This window comes from Nesoenas mayeri, assembly GCF_963082525.1.
Source record: "Nesoenas mayeri genome assembly, chromosome: 7".
In the NCBI taxonomy this organism is placed as follows: domain Eukaryota; kingdom Metazoa; phylum Chordata; class Aves; order Columbiformes; family Columbidae; genus Nesoenas; species Nesoenas mayeri.
Window position 1 is genome coordinate 37412323 of NC_137551.1, and position 20649 is coordinate 37432971.

General features: G+C 40.9%; 1 protein-coding gene across 1 annotated transcript in view; it reads left to right on the forward strand.

Moving 5' to 3' along the window:
• DOCK1 (dedicator of cytokinesis 1) overlaps positions 1 to 20649 on the forward strand; it is a gene marked incomplete at its 5' end in the record, with an annotated part of 272626 nt that overhangs the window by 41222 nt on the left and 210755 nt on the right. The window contains 11 exons of the mRNA XM_080347839.1: positions 217 to 342; positions 1678 to 1802; positions 2130 to 2228; positions 3108 to 3180; positions 4870 to 4973; positions 5422 to 5605; positions 9529 to 9626; positions 13009 to 13098; positions 13581 to 13681; positions 15355 to 15489; positions 19477 to 19585. Of these exons, the coding sequence (XP_080203965.1) occupies positions 217 to 342; positions 1678 to 1802; positions 2130 to 2228; positions 3108 to 3180; positions 4870 to 4973; positions 5422 to 5605; positions 9529 to 9626; positions 13009 to 13098; positions 13581 to 13681; positions 15355 to 15489; positions 19477 to 19585 (1244 nt within the window). The remainder of the gene's footprint in view (positions 1 to 216; positions 343 to 1677; positions 1803 to 2129; positions 2229 to 3107; positions 3181 to 4869; positions 4974 to 5421; positions 5606 to 9528; positions 9627 to 13008; positions 13099 to 13580; positions 13682 to 15354; positions 15490 to 19476; positions 19586 to 20649) is intronic.

Here is a 20649-nt window from a genome sequence, read left to right on the forward strand (position 1 = left end):
TAACCTGACACGCTTATGTGTGCTGTGCTCATGTTTCTGCTTGAAGTGGTGGGATTTTGAGTGTTTTAAACTACTTTGTCAAGTGCATTTTTTGTAAATGAAAAGCAATTACATTAATATATGCTTTGACATTCTATAATGTATAAAAAAATAAATCTTTAGTAACTAGAATAAACCCCACCAGTTCAATAATTGTGATTTTTCTTTCCACAACAGGTTTGTGGGTGACTTTGAAGCTTCTTCCAGGAGATATTCATCAGATTAGGAAAGAGTTTCCACACTTAGTGGACAGGTCAACAGCTGTCGCTCGCAAAATGGGCTTTCCCGAGATTATTATGCCTGGTAAGCCATTGAATTAATGCTGCTTGGTTATATTTTAAACACCTTGAAATATTTGCATGTATGGAAGCTTTGGATTAAAAAAAGCCAAACAGAGATGAATTTGGGGTATGGTGTATGTTAGAAATAATGGATTGTCAAAGGGTTTTGTCTCATTTAAAAGAAAAGTAAAATATTTTGGTAATACCTGCTGCATAAATAAATAAAACAGACACCTCCTCAAAACAGATGTGAGATCACAGCGACAGTGGAAATGCTCCTCGTTTGCCAGTAAAGAAAAATGTATGCGAAGTACACGCTTTGTATTATCTACCTAGCAAGGGCATATGTAAAACTTGTATCTCCTGTGATGAATCCGAACCAGCAAGATTTTCAGAGGAGCAGGCTTGGTTTAGAGATGTACAAGTCTCTTAGGGTTTTTACTAGACTTGAATAATGTATTTGAAGGGAAGCCATATTGTCTTGTTTTTTTTCTACATATATTCAATGGATGTTCAGTTCTGGTGTTTACAAAGAAAAACAAAACTAAAAATGTGGTGCTGCTCAAAATATAAGCTGCCATAAGCAACAGACTATAGAAGAAACCCTGCGGCGTCCTTTTCAGATTGCTGGGCTCTGGAGGATCCATTAGATATTTTCAGAACCCATCCCAGTTCCAGCTCTCCCTGTGATTGCTGGTGTGTGTTTGCCACATATTTTACTATTAATATATATCCCATATGGTGTAAGTGCTGCAGCACCTCTGCCTCTTACAATGGTATGTTGGCACGTAAGCCATCTGCCTCATGAAATGACTGGAAATCCCCTGTTTCCTCAATTCATTTTCAAAATTTCAATTGAATTGGGGTGTAGAAGAGCATTATAAGACTTAGAGCTAAATACAAACCTCCTCTGCAACCCCCAAGCCAGCAAAACCCATCCAGCTCCTTTCTGATGTAACAACAGAAACAGACTTCTATAGGCTGTTAAATATTAGTAATTTGCGAGATATCTGTGTATGGGATAAATTAATGACTGTGGTGAAATTCATCCTTTCAAATTAATAATGAAAGAAGTTGTTGGGGAAAAAGAAAAGTGGAACTGAGGTGTTTTTTGAGTGATATGGTACATACTTTTAATGATGATATGGTAATTCTTTCCGTCTAGAAATAACGTGTGACTGTTAAATTCAGTTGCTAGTTCAGAATTTGGAAGTCTTAAGTACTACTGTTAATAGATTCAAATGTTCAAGATGCTGTGGCTTTTTTGTGTTTTGCCTTGTATATGTGTGATTGCTGTTACTAAACTATGTTGCTTTCACAAATCAATAGGTACTCCGTGCTTTGCTCTTTCTTTTAGGCGACGTTCGTAATGACATCTACGTAACGTTGGTTCAGGGAGATTTTGACAAAGGCAGTAAAACAACGGCAAAGAATGTAGAAGTTACAGTGTCCGTTTATGATGAAGATGGCAAAAGATTGGAGGTATTAAAGTCTTTGATGTCTGGGGTTTTCTCATTTTTATATATACAAGTTTAAGCCTTTTCAACATATTTTTCCATATATGCCAACTATTTTTATTTACAACAAAACTTTCTCCCTTGTCATAACTAGATACATCTTGTCATATCAGTGCGTGCACTTTGATACTAATTTCATGAGGAGCTCTGGGCATGAGCCATTCTGTCTTATTTCGACCTACTTCACTGATTTGGTTTGTTTATTTGAAAGGAAAAGGAGAGTTTAAGGTAGAAGAAAAAGTGGAGTTTAAAGTGGACATAAACATTGTCTCTTTTTGTTTGTGTTTTCAAGAGTGTTATTTTTCCTGGTGCTGGTGATGAAGCCATCTCGGAGTACAAGTCTGTCATATATTACCAAGTAAAGCAGCCTCGCTGGTTTGAGACTGTAAAGGTATAAAAACTGTTACAATAACTTCTTCTCTGTAGGTTAATATACAATTAATATAGGTTTCAGTGGAAAGCCTTGAAAAACAAAACTAGGGAAATCCAGCGATTGCGTTTATTGGGACAAAAGGAATAGCTCAGCTAAGGCAGGCTGGAAAATACATCTGAATTTTATTGCATAATGAATTTTATTTCATCCTTTTGATAAAGACAACTGTTACGGGGGCGCTCCACCATCTGTTTGGGAATGGTTTACTCTATTTCCATGAAGCTGACCTAGAGAAGCAGGATATCAAGCTTGAAACGTAATTGCCGTAGTGTTGAACTCCTCAGTGTTTTGGGATCTGGCTGATTGTGCTTTAAGCTTGCTGGATTTGCTTGGGTAATAATGTTTTAGCTTAAATGCTGAGTTTTAATATTGCAGAGGTGGCTGCTAGCTTTATAAATTATATTCTGTCCAGCTGTAGCTGCAGAAATACTGGGGAGGAAGAGCACTGGTTCCATCTCTGCATGTTGGTTATAGATGGATAAGAGAGAAGCCAATAGTCTATGTAGTACAAGTGTTGTGTAGACAAGGGATATGTTAAGAATTTTTAATTCCCTGCTTTTCATAATCATGTCCATCTCTACCAGTCAAACCCAAGAGGGCTCATTCAAAAAAGCATCTGAAGTTGCAGGTCTTGTTGGGTACCTTAATAGGCTTGGGGAATTTGTGACCTTTCAAGGTCCTCTATGGCAAAGTGAAGCAGGTACTTAAGATTAATCTTTTTGAAGGCACCAGGCATATTGCTGAAGGTGTCTAGATGAGATTTAGTAGTGATCGATGATGTTTGAAGATACCCTACTGACTATTTTCCTTCTCTGTCCTCTTTCCCAATGCTTTAAGGTCGCGATCCCCATTGAAGACGTGAACCGCAGTCACTTAAGGTTCACGTTCCGTCACAGATCATCACAGGACTGTGAGTAATTCGGCCTTTTCATGATGGTTCTTGTCAGTGTCTGGGGCCAAAATCTGCTGAAACAGGCACAACATTCCTAGTCAGTAGCTGCCTGTTGAAAGGATGAGATTTTTGCCTGCTTATTTCACATTAGCATCTCAGCTTCTTTTTCCTTTGTTTTCCTCACTCTTACCTGTTGACATCAAGTTTTTCCTTTCCTGCCCAGTTATTTCTCCAAGCCAAATAAAAGATCTAGTGACTGAAGCTTTTAGATGGCAAGTGAAAGGTTTGTGGTGTTGTATATTGCAGAGAGAGATGGGTGGGGAGTAGGAGAGATATTTAATAACCCCACCTGTTCAATCAGAACATGTAAGAGTTTACAGTAGGCTTAGTATCAATAATTTCAGACTTTTGACTATTAAACTTTGTTCCTGAGTCTCAGACTGACTAGTGATTGTTTTGAGGTCATTTTGGTCTGAAAGATATTTGAGAGTGGTTTTCCTTGACTTTCCTGTAATGTTGTTGGCAGCTGAGATGCTTTGAGCTGTTGAGGATCAGGTGGACGTCTTCCATCTGTCTACCGTTGTTTTATGGCAAAATTCGGGCATTTGGCTTGGTTGTCCATTTAGTGATTACAGGGGCTGTCTCTTGATAGGAAAGACTTTCTAACTCTGCAGCAACATGTTTTGCTGTAGAATAGATGTGTAGACAAAAGCATTAATCAGGTAGTGTCCACTGAATGCATTTTAAGACTCTTCATGTATACATATCTGTGTTGTATATGGTACATTACCCCAGGGTGGCTATTTAATTGAAGCTGTATATTTTGCTTATTGATCGTTAATAAAGTATTTACTTAGTTTACAGAATGAAAACAATTTGCCAAAAATCAGTGTCGTCAATGTCAAAAATTAGGATTGCGTGCTACAAATTACTAGAGTCGGATACATCAGAAATATTTTCAGGATGACTCAAAAATTTAGGTTGGCCGTGGTTTAAATAAGAACTAGAGGCTGTGCCTTAGGGCTGCAGGGTTTTCCACAGGCTCCTTGGCTCTCTCAGGTTGACTGATTGTACTTTCTGTCTGGTTTTACTACTTAACATACTTTGTGATTCCTACTTGCCCTGTTGGTTTGGTTTTGCTTAGCTTTTGATAATGGATTTTGAGCATTGAGAGTGAACTGAAGGTGTTTCCTAGTTCACGTTGGCTGTAGAGTGGGTCAGCGTTCAGAAACTTGGACATTTCATCTGTACTTATGGAGCCAGTTGCCGTTTTGGTTCTAATGTTCCCCCTCCAAATGATAGAGCCCTGATGAGACCCTCAATGCTGGTCTTTAAATCGTTGTTATAGGTACCGCGCACTGCTATTCTTATAACTCCCCAAAACCTGGATATTATGAATCAACTATCTGTTTTAGAAAGTTGTCTTAACTCAGCTTTCTAAAAGAACAGACAGAATATAGAAATATTAAGCATCTCGTTATTGTTGGTATTGTCAGATTCTTGCGTGCATTTATTTTGCGTGTTTTTTTGGGTTCTGTCTTGAGTTTAGGAGGCTCTAATTCCTTGTAGATTTTCTTCTTTGGAGAGTCTTTACTATTGACATTGATTTACAGGTTATCCATGTTTTTGAGGTTTAGTTGGACTGTCTGTATAAGTATCAAATAATTATGTGTGTGGGGGGGTTTATTTTGTTTGTTTTTGTAACAGCCAAAGATAAATCTGAGAAGATATTTGCCCTGGCATTTGTGAAGCTCATGAGATACGATGGAACAACTTTGAGAGACGGAGAACATGACCTTATAGTTTACAAGGTAGGATTTAGAGATATTTAGTCTTTCCATGGCAGCAAGCTCAGCTGACTGGCTTCTAGTGAATTACTCTTACAGAATTGTGCAGCCAAACGTGTTACAGGCTATTCTGTCAGATCAAGCCACTAAATAGCAAGTACTGTGCAATTTGCATATTTGGCAGATTGATTGTTAAACCTTGAATGTGCTTTGCGGGGGATGTTTTAATTTCAGAGGCGCTTGTTATTGAGTTTTATACGGATTTTCTTGTGTGGGAAAAGTTACTTGTGTAGCCCTTTAAATACCACATCTTAGCAGGTTGGTGCTAAGTTACTGTTGTTAAAGACCCATTGGAGAGCTCCAATTCTGGAGAAAACCAAAGAAAATCCAGTGTAAATAATAAAGTTTTAATATTACCAGTGTATTTTTTACTGGCAACTTATTTCATTTTGTATTTAAAACACCACTGCAGGCAGAAGCGAAGAAGCTGGAGGATGCCTCGACGTATTTAAGTCTGCCATCCACTAAAATAGAACTGGAGGAAAAGGGACACTCGGCAACAGGGAAGAGCATGCAGAACCTCGGCAGCTGCACCATCAGCAAGGACTCTTTCCAGATTTCTACTCTCGTTTGTTCAACAAAACTTACCCAGAATGGTAAGTTCATGGGACGTCTGGAGCTTCTGCGCCCCACAGTTGGGTGGGTTGGATGTACCGACTTGCCTTCTCCATCCCTCTCCCTCTGCGTGGATGGTGGATTGTTCACCACGTAGTCTTAGTTTAAATCGTCTGGATGCAGCAAAATCATCTCTTGACTATGTACTGTCCAGCCTTTTCCCTGCCCGTGGGTTTTGTTTTGCTTTAGAGCAGTACATGTCTCTAAGAAAACTGAAGAATCCCGAGTTAAATGGAAACAAGAATATTTTTTGCCATAGAGTTGAGAATTTTATACTGAATTACACTGAAAACAGGCTCTGTGGCATTTTAATTCTCTGTGGGAATGAGTAACAGCACGAAGAGCATGAGTTTTCTTTCAAGAGTAGGTAATATCATAGCTCTGCTCCCAAACAAGCTTGTTTTATGTTATTTCCAAGGTGGAATATCCATATCTTATGCCTGAAGAAAGCTCTGATGTTTTCCTATGCTGGGCAGAAGGGTTTTGCTGCACGGAGGTCACTCTTGTGTTCACGCAGCTTCGCATCAACACGGAGTATTCCTTTTAAAACTCTCCTTATATACATTTTTCACGTATGCGCGTCAGCTGGCTGCCTGAAGCCTGTGGGAAGCAGAGCTGGTGCCAGCCACCAAAGCAAATATTTCACATTTCCAGCCTGTGCCCTCTGTGTGATTTTTGCGCTCGGTTGCCATGGAGCGGCCGGTCCCTGGTTCTTCAGAAGCAGACGGGGAGCGTGGGTGGGTCGGTCACCAGGACGTGAGTCACTTCGGGAGAGGGAAAAGGGAGCACGCCGGGGCGCCCGAGCTGCCGGGAGTCGAGGTCGCGGATGAGGAGGCGACAGGGAGTGGATGGGAATGACGATGGGGTTGTCACGTTAACGAGTTCTCCTCCGTCCAAGGGACAAGTTACTGCTCTGCTACGACTTCCTAGTCAACTCGTCATTTTATTGCGGTGTTTTTCAGTGGCGTCTCTGTTCCAGCACATCCTTGGTGTTTGGTATTCGGAGCACATTGCGCTCGCTGCAGGCTGGCGGCCTCACAGCCTGAGAGGGTGTTTAGCAAAAAAAGATCGGAAATGATTTTGGAATTCCATAGCAAAGAGGGGATCACAGCTCAACAGTAACAGAGTGGTTCTGGGGATTTTGTGGAACGCAGAAACCACCCTGTGGAATTGAGCTGCTTTGAATTCAGCTGCTTTTTGTGTGTGATACGATCAGTTTGGTTTTCTTTTCTCTTGGTCTCTCCTCGTACTTGTCAATAGTTTGGAGAATTTCATGGCTGGGCCCAGAAGTTGCGGTGAATGGGTCAAATCCAGTTGAGAGCTGGTCACAGTGTGGTTCCCCAGGGCCTGGTTCTCTTTAATACCGTTATTTATCTTTATTTATCTTGATCTGGAGTCAAAACTTTGAAGAACTCAGGAGATCAGGATTTCAGAAAACAGTTCAGAAGAGTTTTATTCAGTCCTTTAGCACAACTGAAGATGATTAAGAAAAAAACCAAAGGCGGTGCACATGATGCGACAAATTCAGGTGCTACAGTGGCATAAAAGTGGAGACGTTCATACGGAATGAAAATAAAACAAGTAATAAAGAGTGGAAAATCAAATGCTTGAAGTCAAGAGGGAAGATGAATTCAAGGAATGTGGAAATTTAGAGTGGAAATATTGTCTGATTTCAGTTCAGTGACTGGGCTTTGAGAAAAGTTTGGGTATCTCCACAGGGAAGCTTTTGCATAGATACAGATTGAGGAAAGTGTATAACCAGAAAGCTGGGCCGTTTGCTTCAAATCGCTAGATAAATGTAAAGGAAAATCTTTGTGTAGTAAATATAATAATAAATTACATTAACCCAAATAAAGTTGCTGTTAGCCGCTTGGCCAGGGTAGATATTAGTTCTAACCTTTTGCAATTAAAGATGCTCATTCTGTCTTCCTCTGATGTTTTCTATCACATAAATTTCACTTGACGTAGGCTGCCTGTATAGTTATTAGAGGCTAAAGTTGTGTTTTACATTCTTTTCCTGTCCTAGCTACTGCATTATTCTACAGTTAGACCAGTTACAAGAGTAGGAATAACTGACCACCGCTACTTTAATGCTTGCAGGACCAGAGTGAATGCGCAGTTGGACTGTACACTGTAACTTATTTTTCTCTTTCTGGCGGTGGGACTGCACTGACATTTTCTGTTCCCATATGTACATTCATTTGGCATTTGCTGTGTCGTCACGCGGAAAGCACACGCGGGTCAGTGTTCTCGGGGCCGTGTGGTCCGTGGGCCGGCTTTTGTTTGCATCGTTTCCTTTGTCAAGCTGACGCCCTTTGAGAAGTCAGACTGAAACCAGATTCCATGCGGAGAAGCTGATATCAACACATTCATGAAATGCTTTGAATAACTCGTGGAGGCATCTTTGCTTCCAGGAGGAATTTTTCTGTTGATGTTGAGTTTCTAATGCTTTGGTTTCAGTCTGTAGACATTCTGTAGGATGATTAACAAATAACTGAGGGCTTGGATTGTTCAAACGTGGAAAAACACTCTTCTGCTCCCATAGAGATGAGAAGTGTTGGTTTAAGTGCTGCTCAGAGGGGAATCTGTCTCAAGTAGAACTATGGTCCATTTCACTAGAATTTCACTAGTTTTATTTATTGCTTAGAATTAAAGATTTTGAGAAAAGTATACTAGTTGCTCTGGATATAAGTTAAAGAGTATACTCTGCAGATACATGCCTTGGTAAACATGCTGTTGGGTGCTTTGGAAGTTTGAATGAAAGAAGTGAGGGGTATTGGTTGGGAGAAGCCGTCTGTCCTTACTGTTTAAGAGTCACATTGGGCAGAATTCACACAATATTGACCATGCTGGGGGGTTGGACTGGATGATCTTTTGATGTCCCTTCCAATCCCTAACATTCTATAATTCTGTGATATTGGGGGTGAGGGAATGTGCAGTAGTGATGCAGCGGCTAAAATGAAGGTGGACAGTATTTAAATCTCCTATTTGTCGCTCTTTGGCTGCTTCTACTGAGGGTGATTTATGGATAATTTGTGCTGAAAACTGACTTTTAATGGGGCAGGGAGGAATTTTTCCCTGAGGCTAGTTTGGCCAAGGCAGGACGGGTTTGGGATTTGCAGGCAATTCAGGTCTCATCTGGACAAACACTCGTGTGGGTTTAATTTGTTGGTGCGGTTGTTAATATTTACTAGCGGGGTTATTCGTGGGGGAACCCCAATTGTGAGACATTTTCCTTAAAGGAGACTGGAAAATGGTGGTGTGGCTCTTCGTGATTAATAAAAGTGAGCAAGCTTATTTATCAGTGAACACCGAAGTGATGTGATCTCAGTAGCGGGATGGAGAATTTGGGGACGAGACCATTTGCGGTTTCATGATCAGGTCTGTACCCCAGCTCTCCATCGCTTGGAAGCAGCCGAGCAATTTGGGCGTTCTGAGTTATTAAGCAGACAGCTTTCCACCGAATTAGCTTAGTTTGCAACTGTTTGCCTTGCCCTGTGTCTTATTTTCAGTGTATTCGGTGAGAGCAAAGAAGCTGGAAACGTTAATGCTGGAGGAGTCACGGCCCTGTGGATATAACAGTGTTGGCAGCTGACTAATTTCATTTTGGCATCTTTTTCTAAACACTCAACTGTTGTGTACAACAAATTAAAACCAAGAGATCAGACTTTTCTTGGCCTAGATTTTAATGCTGACATTTCAAAAGCAAGCTGCTTGTTTTCTGAAAGTCTCTCCGAGTTCTTTCATGATAAAAGTATTTTACTGGGTTTCTGCGGCATCAGAGGCGTTTTAGAAATATGTTGATGTCCGGTGAAAATGAGTGACCTAAGGAAGTAAACCCGTTTGCCCTGAACGGAGTGAAAGTAAATATCCTGCATGGTATGATTGTTCTTCTTATTCCCAGTTGATCTCTTGGGACTTCTGAAATGGAGATCCAACACAAACCTGTTGCAGCAGAATTTGAAGCAGCTGATGAAAGTCGACGGTGGTGAAGTGGTTAAGGTAATGAATTAATTTATTTTAAAATAAATCTAGTCTTGTGATTTTGTTGAATCCCATATTTTAAGGTGTTCATATATTTATTTTGTTCCCTGGCCAAGAGCCCCAACCTCACTGCGCACACTTGCACATCAAATTGTAACCAGGTGTCTCTCAGCCGTCAGGATGCTAATGCCCTTCTCCCAGCCCTCAAAGAACATTTCAGATGTTGAGTGCTGCTAAAAGGCTTGGAAAATGCAAATTGCTGAAAATATAGGGCGTTTTTTTAGCATTCACTTCAGTGAATTTTTATATACAGATACATGAAGGCAAAGGGTGTTTTTCTTTGCAAGATTAAAACATCTTGGAATTCTTACACGGTGATATTAAATGCATTTTTAATACATGGATGCGGAATGCAATCCTACTGTGTGCTGTGATGTGTTGTAAAAAAAACAACCTTATTTCTCCTGAAAATATTGAGTGGAGCCAAGTGATTTACATTTGCCAAGGCCGCTGAGTGATTGTGGAGACCTACGGAAAGACAGATTTAGTGGTAGAAAAGAATAGACTGGGACGTTATTGAATGTGCTGCAATAAGTCAAGTCTAGAAGAGGGTCAGAAGATGTAATGGACTGGGACAGATGACCCTTCAGGGCCTGCAGTGTTGTGTCCTTTTCAGTGGGTTTTAATTTGGTTAACAGAAGCATAACGAATGCTTTGTCTTGAAGTAACTTAAAACATCTGAGAGTGCTGATATTATCCTTTATTAGTTGGGGTGAAAGTAGCATTTCATGGGATTTGTTTTTTGGGGAAGTTTCTACCTGCTTCTGTTTTCTTGTGGATCGTTTGATGGAGAAAAACTTGACAGCGATAGTCCCATCTGCCAAGCGTTTGTGGTAGCTCTGTCACTTGTGATGTCCCCTCTTCTCCAAGTGACACCGGAGGAGTGTGCACAGCAGGTGGATATCGGTGGTTTGAGAAGCAGCAGAATACAGCAGAGATGTTTAAATGCAAGCAATGTGGATGGAGATGCTCACCCTTCCCTGCGCCCTTGCAGGACCCATAGAAAATCATTCTCCCTGCTCCACAGAGGTCTGAGCAGAGCTTGGTTGACACACAGGACAGAGGAGAGTATGTTTAATATTGTTCTCTTCACCATTTCTATTCTTTTATTTGTTTAGAAGACCACTGTTTGTGTTACCCATCTATTACAGCACTGTTCACAATATCTCTCTGTAGCCAGCTCCATTGCACCTGCGTCATATCTAGTTTGTAATTGTTCCTTTCTGTTCTTTCAGCTTGTTTTTTTTGTCCTTCATGTTTTAAAATACGATACATGGTACAGTCTATGTATATTAAAAACATGATAAAACACAATCAGAATTTCTTTACTTCTATTTTTTTAAACTCCAGCAGAATGCCTCTGCTTATTGGCGTTGATTCGTAAGTAAAAATCAGCCAAGATACTTATTCTGTGATTGACTGTTTCAATAGCGAATTGAAACTGTAAATGTTATCTCCCTTTCACAGAGGCTCTGGCTCCATTTGTGTGCAGAGTCTATAGGATATGAGAATGCAAACTTAATAGTCTAGAAATTATTCATACTAGTTCTCTACCGGAGAAATGTTTTCCTACCATTTATACCACAAAAGCATCTCTCCTGTATTCTCCTTGCTGTTACATGGAATCCTTGTGAAGGATTGAAGGAATGAAGCCTCGATGGGTCATGATGTGGCCTTCTAACCATCCTTTGGTTTTGAAGGGACTTTTTTAATGCATTTCTCCCTGCCAGTTGCTGGTTAAATATTCTTTATTTGCACGTGTCCTTTAATTCAACAAATGAGACTGTGAGAAGGCTATTGTTTTTCTGTATTTATTTTTTTTCCCCCAAATCCTGTAGTAAAATGATGAGCTGGATCTCCCCCAGAACTGAAGTCTCAAATCACCTGCAAACATTTTGTCTTTTCTATGTTTTTCATCTTAAGATATTAGTAGCGTGAGATGTGGATCCACATTCACTTGTTTTGAGGAGGTTTGGCATTCAGTGATGTTCAGTGAGCTGCTAAATGGAGGTTAATTCCTGAGATGTAACTCTGGGTTTAGTAGGCAGTCTGAGTGGATCAGGTTTGATCTAGGAGACCCATTGCGTAGATAAAAATTAAGGGAGGAAGGTGGGAGTGGGGCTGGTTTTCTATCGCTCCCACAGTGTGTAGAGCTTCTCTTTGTAGTCGCAATCTTGGGAATCACATTGGACATTAGGAGACGTTTCTTCTTGGAAAGGGTGGTTGGGCATTGGAACAGGCTGCCCAGGGCAGTGCTGGAGTCACCATCCCTGGAGGGTTGGACAGACGGACATGAGGTTCTCAGGACATGGGGCAGTGCCAGGGGTGGGTTATGGTTGGACTCCATGATCTCCAGGGTCTCTTCCAACCAAAATGATTCTGTGATTCTAGGAATCAGTTGCTTGCCTTCTGCTTGTTTGGACGTTCTTCCCCAACTATACCTTGTCTTATCTACAAGACAAAACCCATTTTTACTTCATTTGAGACAGACGTGCTGCAACAGTCCACGTTGAACCCCTTCTTTCTCAACCAAAACAAACACAAACTGAAGCCACAGTCCGTCCCTCTTCTCGCTTGGAGGAGCCCATGTCGTTTTTGTGTCATCTGCTGGAAGGAACCGCTCAGACACAACCCAATGTCGATAAATCTCAGTGTATTGATGAGTATCTCTGGGCCGTGCATGGATTACTTGTCACCAGGAAGAAATACTGTGATGATACCTGTGTAAATCAACTTTTATCCCTCTGCTTATCTCGAATCCCCTGACACTAATCTGCTTTTCCTTGCACAGATCAGGGTGTCCAGCCAAGTGAAGACTCTTCCTCTCTTGCAGAGGTTTTGGGCCGGGGCAGAAGGTTGTTGCTCCGGTTCTCACACCCGCATGTGTGCTCCCATTTGACGTTGCAGCTGGTGCCAGCGGTGTGCTGTGTGCTCCTCATGGCTCAGCTCAAAACCGCTGGGGATGACTCCGTTTATTTGGCATGAGGCTCAGTTGCTTGTCTGGTTTGTGCTCTGAAACATCAGTTTTCAGCAGCTGCATGATCCTGTGAACCGTATGTTGGAGCTGAGTTTTGGAATACATTTTTGTTCTTTCACAAGAATAGATTGAACTCCTTGTTCAAGTGTACCTACTACCTACTTTTTTTCTATTCGAGTGACACAGATGTAGAGATAATCAACTAAAAATAAATTTGCTGAAAAACAAAAATGTTAAATGTTCCCGTTTTGGCTAACTTTTAAAACGTCTTATGAGTGCAAATATGTCTGTAGAAACCTGTGTGAAATCTGAATTTATGATTTTTTTTCGGTAAAATGTGATGACTTGTGTATTTATTTGTAGTTTCTACAAGATACATTGGATGCACTTTTTAACATAATGATGGAGAACTCAGAGAGTGAGACGTTCGACACGTTAGTGTTCGATGCTTTGGTAAGTTTGCATTGTGGGTGGATTAGAATATACATACTGTAATGGTGAATAAATAAACATGGTGTAAATGCTAGAATGAAGTTTACTGGTGAAAAATAGCTGTTATTTATGATTTAATTTGAAAATGATAGTTGACGTTTCAGCTGGACGCGAGCCAGAAAGGTTTGGATACATCATGTCATCCTCCCAGAAGTGACACAAGCAATCATGTCCAGTCATTTGGGTGGATTAGCAGCAGAATTTAGGACAAAAATAGAAAATTTCTGCTTAGAACAGAAAACTTTGAGAACGAGAAGCCTTCACAGGAAAGGAGAATATTAATATATTGGGAGGATAATCAAAAGCCCAAGTCTGTGTGTTTTTAACGTTATTAATGTGGTTTGACTGAAAATAAAGGTGATGGTTGTTTTTTGTGTGGTTTTTTTCACTTGTTTTTCTTTTTTTGAGTATAATGCAATAATTTTGTTGCCATTTTTTTTCAGGTATTTATCATTGGGCTGATTGCTGACAGAAAGTTTCAACATTTCAATCCTGTGTTGGAAACCTACATTAAGAAGCATTTCAGTGCTACGTTAGCCTACACGTAAATATCCAAATTTACATTGTCCTAACGTGTTCTGCATAATTTTTCTGGATAATGTTATTCAGTTACTTGTCTATTTAAAAATTATTCAGGTATTTGCCCCTGTTGCTTGGTAGGGTGGGAGGTACTTGAAGACATTGCGTCTTCATCTCTTGAAATAATAGCAAAAAAGCATTTGGTCATTTGTGAGGACAAAGTCCTGATGTTGTTGTGTTGAAGGAGATGATGATTTGACGATCTCAGTAATTGTTTTGTAAGGAAAACATTCATAAGCAGTTCCCAATCACACCTGAGAAAGAAACCATGGCCGTTTAAGATGCTTCAAATAGATGTTGTTTGGTGCACCTTGTATTATCGGCATTACTATCACTTTGGGGAGGAAGCGGTGAAGAGCGAAAAAGCCAAAGTTTCATTATTTTTGCTGTCTTAAGTATTTCTTGGCAGGAGTTTTGCTGCCGCTTCAGGCTATTAATGTTGGAGGAAAAATATATAATGGGTATCTTTGCAGTGTTGGGAGGAAAACAAACCCAAACTGGGACACTTGCTGTGCGCTTTGCTGTTACAGTCTCTGTTACATGAACAGAAAGTGTTGGAGAAGTATTGATTTAAAATAGTGAAGAAGAGTTAGGCCTTTAGTCGCAGCTTTGATATTACGATCACTTTGTTGACTTGTGGCCTTTGTGTGGAGCAGGTAAAGGATGGAGCATCCTCCAGCATCTGGTTTTATTGCCATAGCTGGTCCCTTTGACCTGCAGCCATGAAGAACATCGTTCCTCTCCTTAAATTTGGGGCGGCGGAAGCAACTTTAAGCTTGAGGATGCTGGAAAATCTGAATTTTGGCTTGATTTGTGCCCGTGGGCATCACACATCCCTGCCCTCTCCCTTCCTTTTATGGCACATGTTTATTTAATTAAAAAGATGTTGCATTGACAGTATCTAAGTGGTTACTTGGCATTCTTAGGCAGTTTACACCTATTCAAATAAATGCCGCTGTATCAAGGTATCTGTCTACTCGGTGTTGTTTTCTATTAGTGGTCTGTAATGTGCTTATTTACTTTCAGGGTGAATGTTGAAACGTACAGCGTAGCTAGGATGATTTCAAATGGTATTTACTTGTAGTCGCGTTAAAATCGTTATTTATGTGCAGGTAGTTGAAATGGTATCATTTAGAAAATTGTTTGGCTTTCAAATTTGATAGACTTGAAAGTGTGGAAAAAGAGAATTTCCAACTGATTTTACAAATTCTATCCCAAAATCCATGGGAAAGCCTTGTTTAATGAAGAAACCCTCATTTTAAGTGTTTTCATTCTTACAATGTGTTTGTATTTAAGTATTTCTATTATTTTGATTAGTAGCAGTGGTTGCACCTTTAGAATAACCAAAATCTGAATATCCCTAAGTAGCCAGCAGAAAATGAGTCTTACTGAGATTTGCTGCTTTGCATTTATGTTGAATAGTGTTATGGTCTGTGCGGTTAATTTTTTCTCACTAATAGGTTGCACCTATTTACCAGAAAAAATGAGAACACATTGCTTTTATTAGTTGCATAATTAATTTTGTGACGTGGTGGGTGGGCACTATTTGGGCACTTAATTTTTATTTGAATCTGTCACAACTGAATTTTTTCTCTGGGATCATACTTGGAACTTGTACGTGTTTTTGTATTTAAACAGAAAACTGACAAAGGTTTTAAAAACGTACGTGGATAACGCTGAGAAGTGCGGTATCATCGATCAGCTCTTCAAAGCTATGAAAGCCTTGGAGTACATCTTCAAGTTCATAGTCCGGTCCCGGATCTTGTTCAATCAGTAAGTATTAGTGGATGCTGACACCTGCAATTCCCGTTTACCACATTGTTCAAAAAGTGTCCAAATTATAACACCACGTGTTAAAGTTGCTCAATATTGTGCTATTTTAGAAATACCTTGAGCTGTTAGAACTTATTTCAGGAGATAGCTGTTGCCTAGGAGCAAGCCACATTTCTTTAATAGAGATATACATTGTAAGTAGCAGTGCACTGCTAAAATAATGATGTGTTTTAGGTCTCTGAACAAATAAAACTTGCCACTACTTGGGAAACTTTTGTTCGTAACTCTGGTACTGCGATGGAGAAGTTGAAGGTACCGAGTAGCCGTGTTGGCGTGTTCCTCATCCAGGCCTGGGCTTGGCTCGTGGCTTTGCTTAGATGGCTTCAAAAGTCCTGGAAAACTCAAGTGTTGAAATTATTGCAATTCTATAAGAGCTTTTTTGATGCCTGAGGGCTGCTGGGGGGTGTTTTCTGCTCCCCACTCGACCTCCTGCATGGTGAACTGTGCTGGGACTCCTTGGTGCTGTCTGCAGTGGGTGTCCATCTGTAAAACCAAACAGAAATATTTATTCGAAGTTAATCTGAGAGTCAGTACTGTGTTCTGCATGCAAAATAATAAAAAAATCATAATACAAGTTGATGTATTCATCTTCACTTAGATTTAATCCTTTTACTACTTGTTAGCGATGGTAACAACCTTATTACAAGGGATTTATGTAGAGCTCGGAAGTTACCAACTGCACCAACCTTTCTCTAATTTAGACGTTGTAATTTAGTTCTGTAGGAGTCTTGCTGTGAGGTTCATAAAATACTGTATGTCACTTCCACTGCTGCAGGTCCTACAAATCACTTCAAAACACAAAAAAATAATTATCTCTTGCTGCAGATTAGATTTACAGAAAATGACTCTCCAGTATCGGCCATTGGATTTCCTTGTGTTCAGTACTAATTCACAGTTCCTTAGTGTGGGGAAGACACAGCTCTGAGTGACAAGGGATTAATCCAAGGTGCTGAATGACACCATGATTTGTGGTGCTATGAGACTTAAATCTTGCCCGAGGTGTGTGACTTGAAGGGATTATAACACAACGTGTAGCTGTGTTCTGAAATATTGGTAGTGTTTTACTGAGAAATCGCAAAGAGCAACCAGAATCTTTTATTAAAAAATATTACGTATTTTTAACTTCAGTACTATGGTAGCCGACTGAATATATGGAGCATTTTAGTAATGTGATTACAGGCGAGCTTCAGTTCGCGATAAATACATACAAGCCTAGTTCATCTAGTTAAAGCCCGGTGGCAAATCTATTTGTTCAGTATATCAGGGTTTATAAGGACACAGTATTATAGGTGAACTTTAGAAATATCTTTATTTGGCTTCCCCAGTAATGATCCCAGTGCTTATATTGTATTACAGCAGTCATAACATTCTTGAAGGATCAGCATAGTGTAATCCTGTTTTTCTCGTAGCTGCAGGTTTTTGTGTGTTATCAGGTGCATTAAATAAATATATGTTAATAACTGACAGTAGAAACGCATTGGTGACTGACTTATTTATTTTTATTACTATTTCCTTTCTGAAACGCAAAGCGCTTTGTCTGAAGCGGTTTGATTTATTGGACTGTCAAGTTTAGTTACTGCTTATATTGGTATTTGTTTCACCTCTCTAATCTGTTCCGGGGGACAGCAAAATCCATTACTGAAGTTAGGAGTTAACAAGTAATTTGTCCTGCATAACTCCCAGTTTTAGCCTAAAAGGGGAACAGAAGTTTGCACAGCAAAATAATGCAATTTAATATTTTTTTTTGTGGCATTCATTTCCCCTGTCTGCTGGTTAAATAGCTTTTTTGGTTTTTTTAATATCTGTGGCTCCCAAAGGCTTTTGAACACAGCAGTAAAAACAATATACATTAGTTTCAGTGTAAAGCAACACGAACATTCTGGACTTCATGTTTATCTTGAAAAGAGGAGCCCCTTTGCTTCTGTAATAGGTGGTCCATTGTGATATCTTCAAACACCAAAAGTCTTACTATGGTTTTATGTATAAAATCCCTGGGTGTGGTGCTCATTCTGAGCTGCAGACCACACAGAAACCTTCTTCAGAGAATTACTCTTACTGGGCTTTAATCCCAGAAGAAGACAGAGGAAAATAAAGGAGTATTGAAGTCCTGCTGGGAGCTGCTCCAGTAGGTCTTGGTGCAAAATGTTTAGAATCATGGGATCATAGAATGGTGTTGAGACCTTCCCAGCTCCCCCAGTGCCCCCCCTGCCATGAGCAGGGACATCTTCACCAGCTCAGGGTGCTCAGAGCCCCGTCCAGCCTGGCCTGGGATGTCTCCAGGGATGGTTCATCCACCACCTCTCTGGCCAACCTGGGCCAGGCTCTCACCACCCTCAGGGCCAACAATTCCTTCCTCATGTCCAGCCCGAGTCTCCCCTCCTTTAGTTTAAAACCATCCCCTCTTGTCCTATCACTTCATGTCCTTGTAAATGTCCATGTCCAGGTTTCTGGAGGTCCCCTTTAGGTATTGAAAAGTTGCAATCAGGTCTCCCTGGAGCTTCTGTTCTCCAGCTGAACACCCCAACTCCCTCAGCCTGTCCTCCCAGCAGAGCTGTTCCAGACATGGATGATTTCTGTGGCTCCTCTGGCCTCTCTCCAGCAGGTCCATGTGTGTCCTGTGCTGAGGACCTTGAGCTGGACCAGAACTGGGGGGGGTCTCACCAGAGCAGAGCGGGCAGGATTAGGTGAGCTCAGGGCCAGAGCTGGAGGAACCAGGGGTGGCTTTGGGAGCCCAGTTGCTGTTGGATGAAGCTCTTGGAGGCTGTCAAAGCCAACTGGGTAAAAATGGGCTTTTAGTTGTGGAAAGAGACCCATCTGATGTTTATAAACCCTCTTGTCCAGATCTGACCTGGATGCCAGGTTCTCCCAAGCTTCTTGTAAGCACTGATCCTTCTTTTGGGGGATCATGTTGAGTCTGCATAGCTGAGGTTCCAAGAAGTGCAACAGCCCTGGTGTAGTGAGTCACACAAATTGCCAAATGTGGGGGAAATTTAAAGGATTTGTGTGGAGTCTAGTGGTGGTCTCATCCTCTCCATTTCATAGCGAGAATTCTCTCATCTTACACCTGAACCAGAGATCACACTGCGTTTAAAATACTCAAGGGAGTTTCAGGAACATTCATTCCTGTGCTGCATTGCGCCAGTGGACCAAGTTCATCAATTGTCTTTGTGGTTGCTCAGGCATCTCAGGGCAGTTTTTATTTCCCTGAAAGCATCGGGCAGAGAGGGAGAGGAGTCCCTGTGGGCAGCTGAGCTCTTAAAAACCTGCCTGAAGGCGCAGGGACCTGTCTTCTGAGCTTTTGCTGTGGATAAGTTGTTCTAATGCAGCATCTCCAGTCACTGTATGGCAAACTGAGCCTTAACTAGTTTAGCATCAGCGAGCCAGAAATTAGAGGTGAAACGCATTTTCATTTTGGTGCTCCCTTCCCACGGAAAACAAAATGGGTTTTTTAGCAGATACAGTGTTGATAAGCTCTGTGAAAGAAAGAAAAAGCCTAAGTTTGCTCACCTTAGGCCACTGGTAGATTTTAATGATTGCTGGCAAGTTGTCTGCTGCTTTCTGGCTCCCGCATCACAGAGCTGCTTGGCATCGGTCCTCATGGACATCTGCTGGCTCCGGTGCAGGGTGGAGGGACCCTATCCTGCTGCCACGTGGGCACGTAGAATTGGGTCAGCGCTGAGGGATTCACCGCGACTTGAAGGCATAAACAATACTGGATGTGGCATTTCGCATAGGAAGCTTTAAAATAACCTGTTGTTCCCACTGGCCCAGCCTGGTCATTCTGTCTCATCTGAACAAAAACTCTTGGTTTGGTGAAGAACTTGTAGAAATTCTTGAATTTTAAAGAAAAAAGCAATGCAACAAAGATTTTTAAAATGTTTTTCTGTTTTGGTTGGATTGTGCTTATGAAAGCTAATTATTTTTCAGGCTTTATGAAAACAAAGGAGAAGCAGACTTCAGGGAGTCTCTGCTGCAGCTCTTCAAGTCCATCAACGAGATGATGAGCAGCATCTCCGATCAAACGGTCATAGTAAAGGTATGTGCCTTGCAGATGTCCATCCTGGCCATGCTTCTGCATCCTGAACCACAGTTTGGTGGTCGATGAAGCGCGTGCTTGTGTTTGTGCCCAAAACGCTTGTTTTACCTCAAACATAGTTAGTACGCAGTGCTTCTAATGAAGGGTCTGTGACTATATAAAGAATGTGCTTTGAACAAGTAAGTTCACTTCAATTCCTGCAAATACCTCACTTTTATTTTTAAAAGAGAACTTAAGGTTTTAAATGATGTGTAGCTTGTTTGACTTTTATAACCTTGAGGTATTTTTAAGGCATTTTCTTCAAGATGCTGATGACAATGTAGATCCTCATAACCTTATGCACTGATTTATATCCTAGGCTGTTCAGGAGCTTCAGTAGAAACCCTGGTAGATATTTTTAATGGAAAATGAGTACTGAGTCAGACTGCAGACTTCACCCCTCGCCCGTCTTCTTTTGTCCCTTTAAAGTAGTGTCTGCTTTTGGTAGAGCTGGCTGGCTCATGGAATGTGGTCTCTGCCCTCAAATGAACGTGGGTATTGAAGCATTGAGTTGTAGGACTGGTAGGTTTTTGTATCCAGAGGAGTCTGAGGTCAATCCTTGTGCATTAGAAGAATTTTTTATAGCAGCTGGGAGGCAGAGACAGATGGAAAACGCCAAGTCAAAGCCACTGGTCCTTCGTCACTGAGTGCACACAAGTCTTGGGCTAGTAACACCCTGCTAAGCACACAGCAGAAATAGATAGTGGGGATAAAGCTGCTGAGTTCAAATATTTTAGTTATAGAGACTGAGACTTTATCATCTGATAACAAAATAGGGATATGACATGTTTCAAGAAAGCTGTATTTTCCTTCCACTGACAGAGTATCTATCCTGAATGGAAACCGGCGTGTTTGAGTCAGTGACTCAGTGTGCTATCTGGTGTTTTACAAATAGGATGTTTTTCAGATTATGAGGATTGAGCGTACAATTTATTTTCCTGAGACTTGTTTGTGAGGCCCACTTGAGGAAGACAGATGAACACGAGCTTGTTTCTTTTTCAACAGTTTATGCCTTGGAGGAAAAA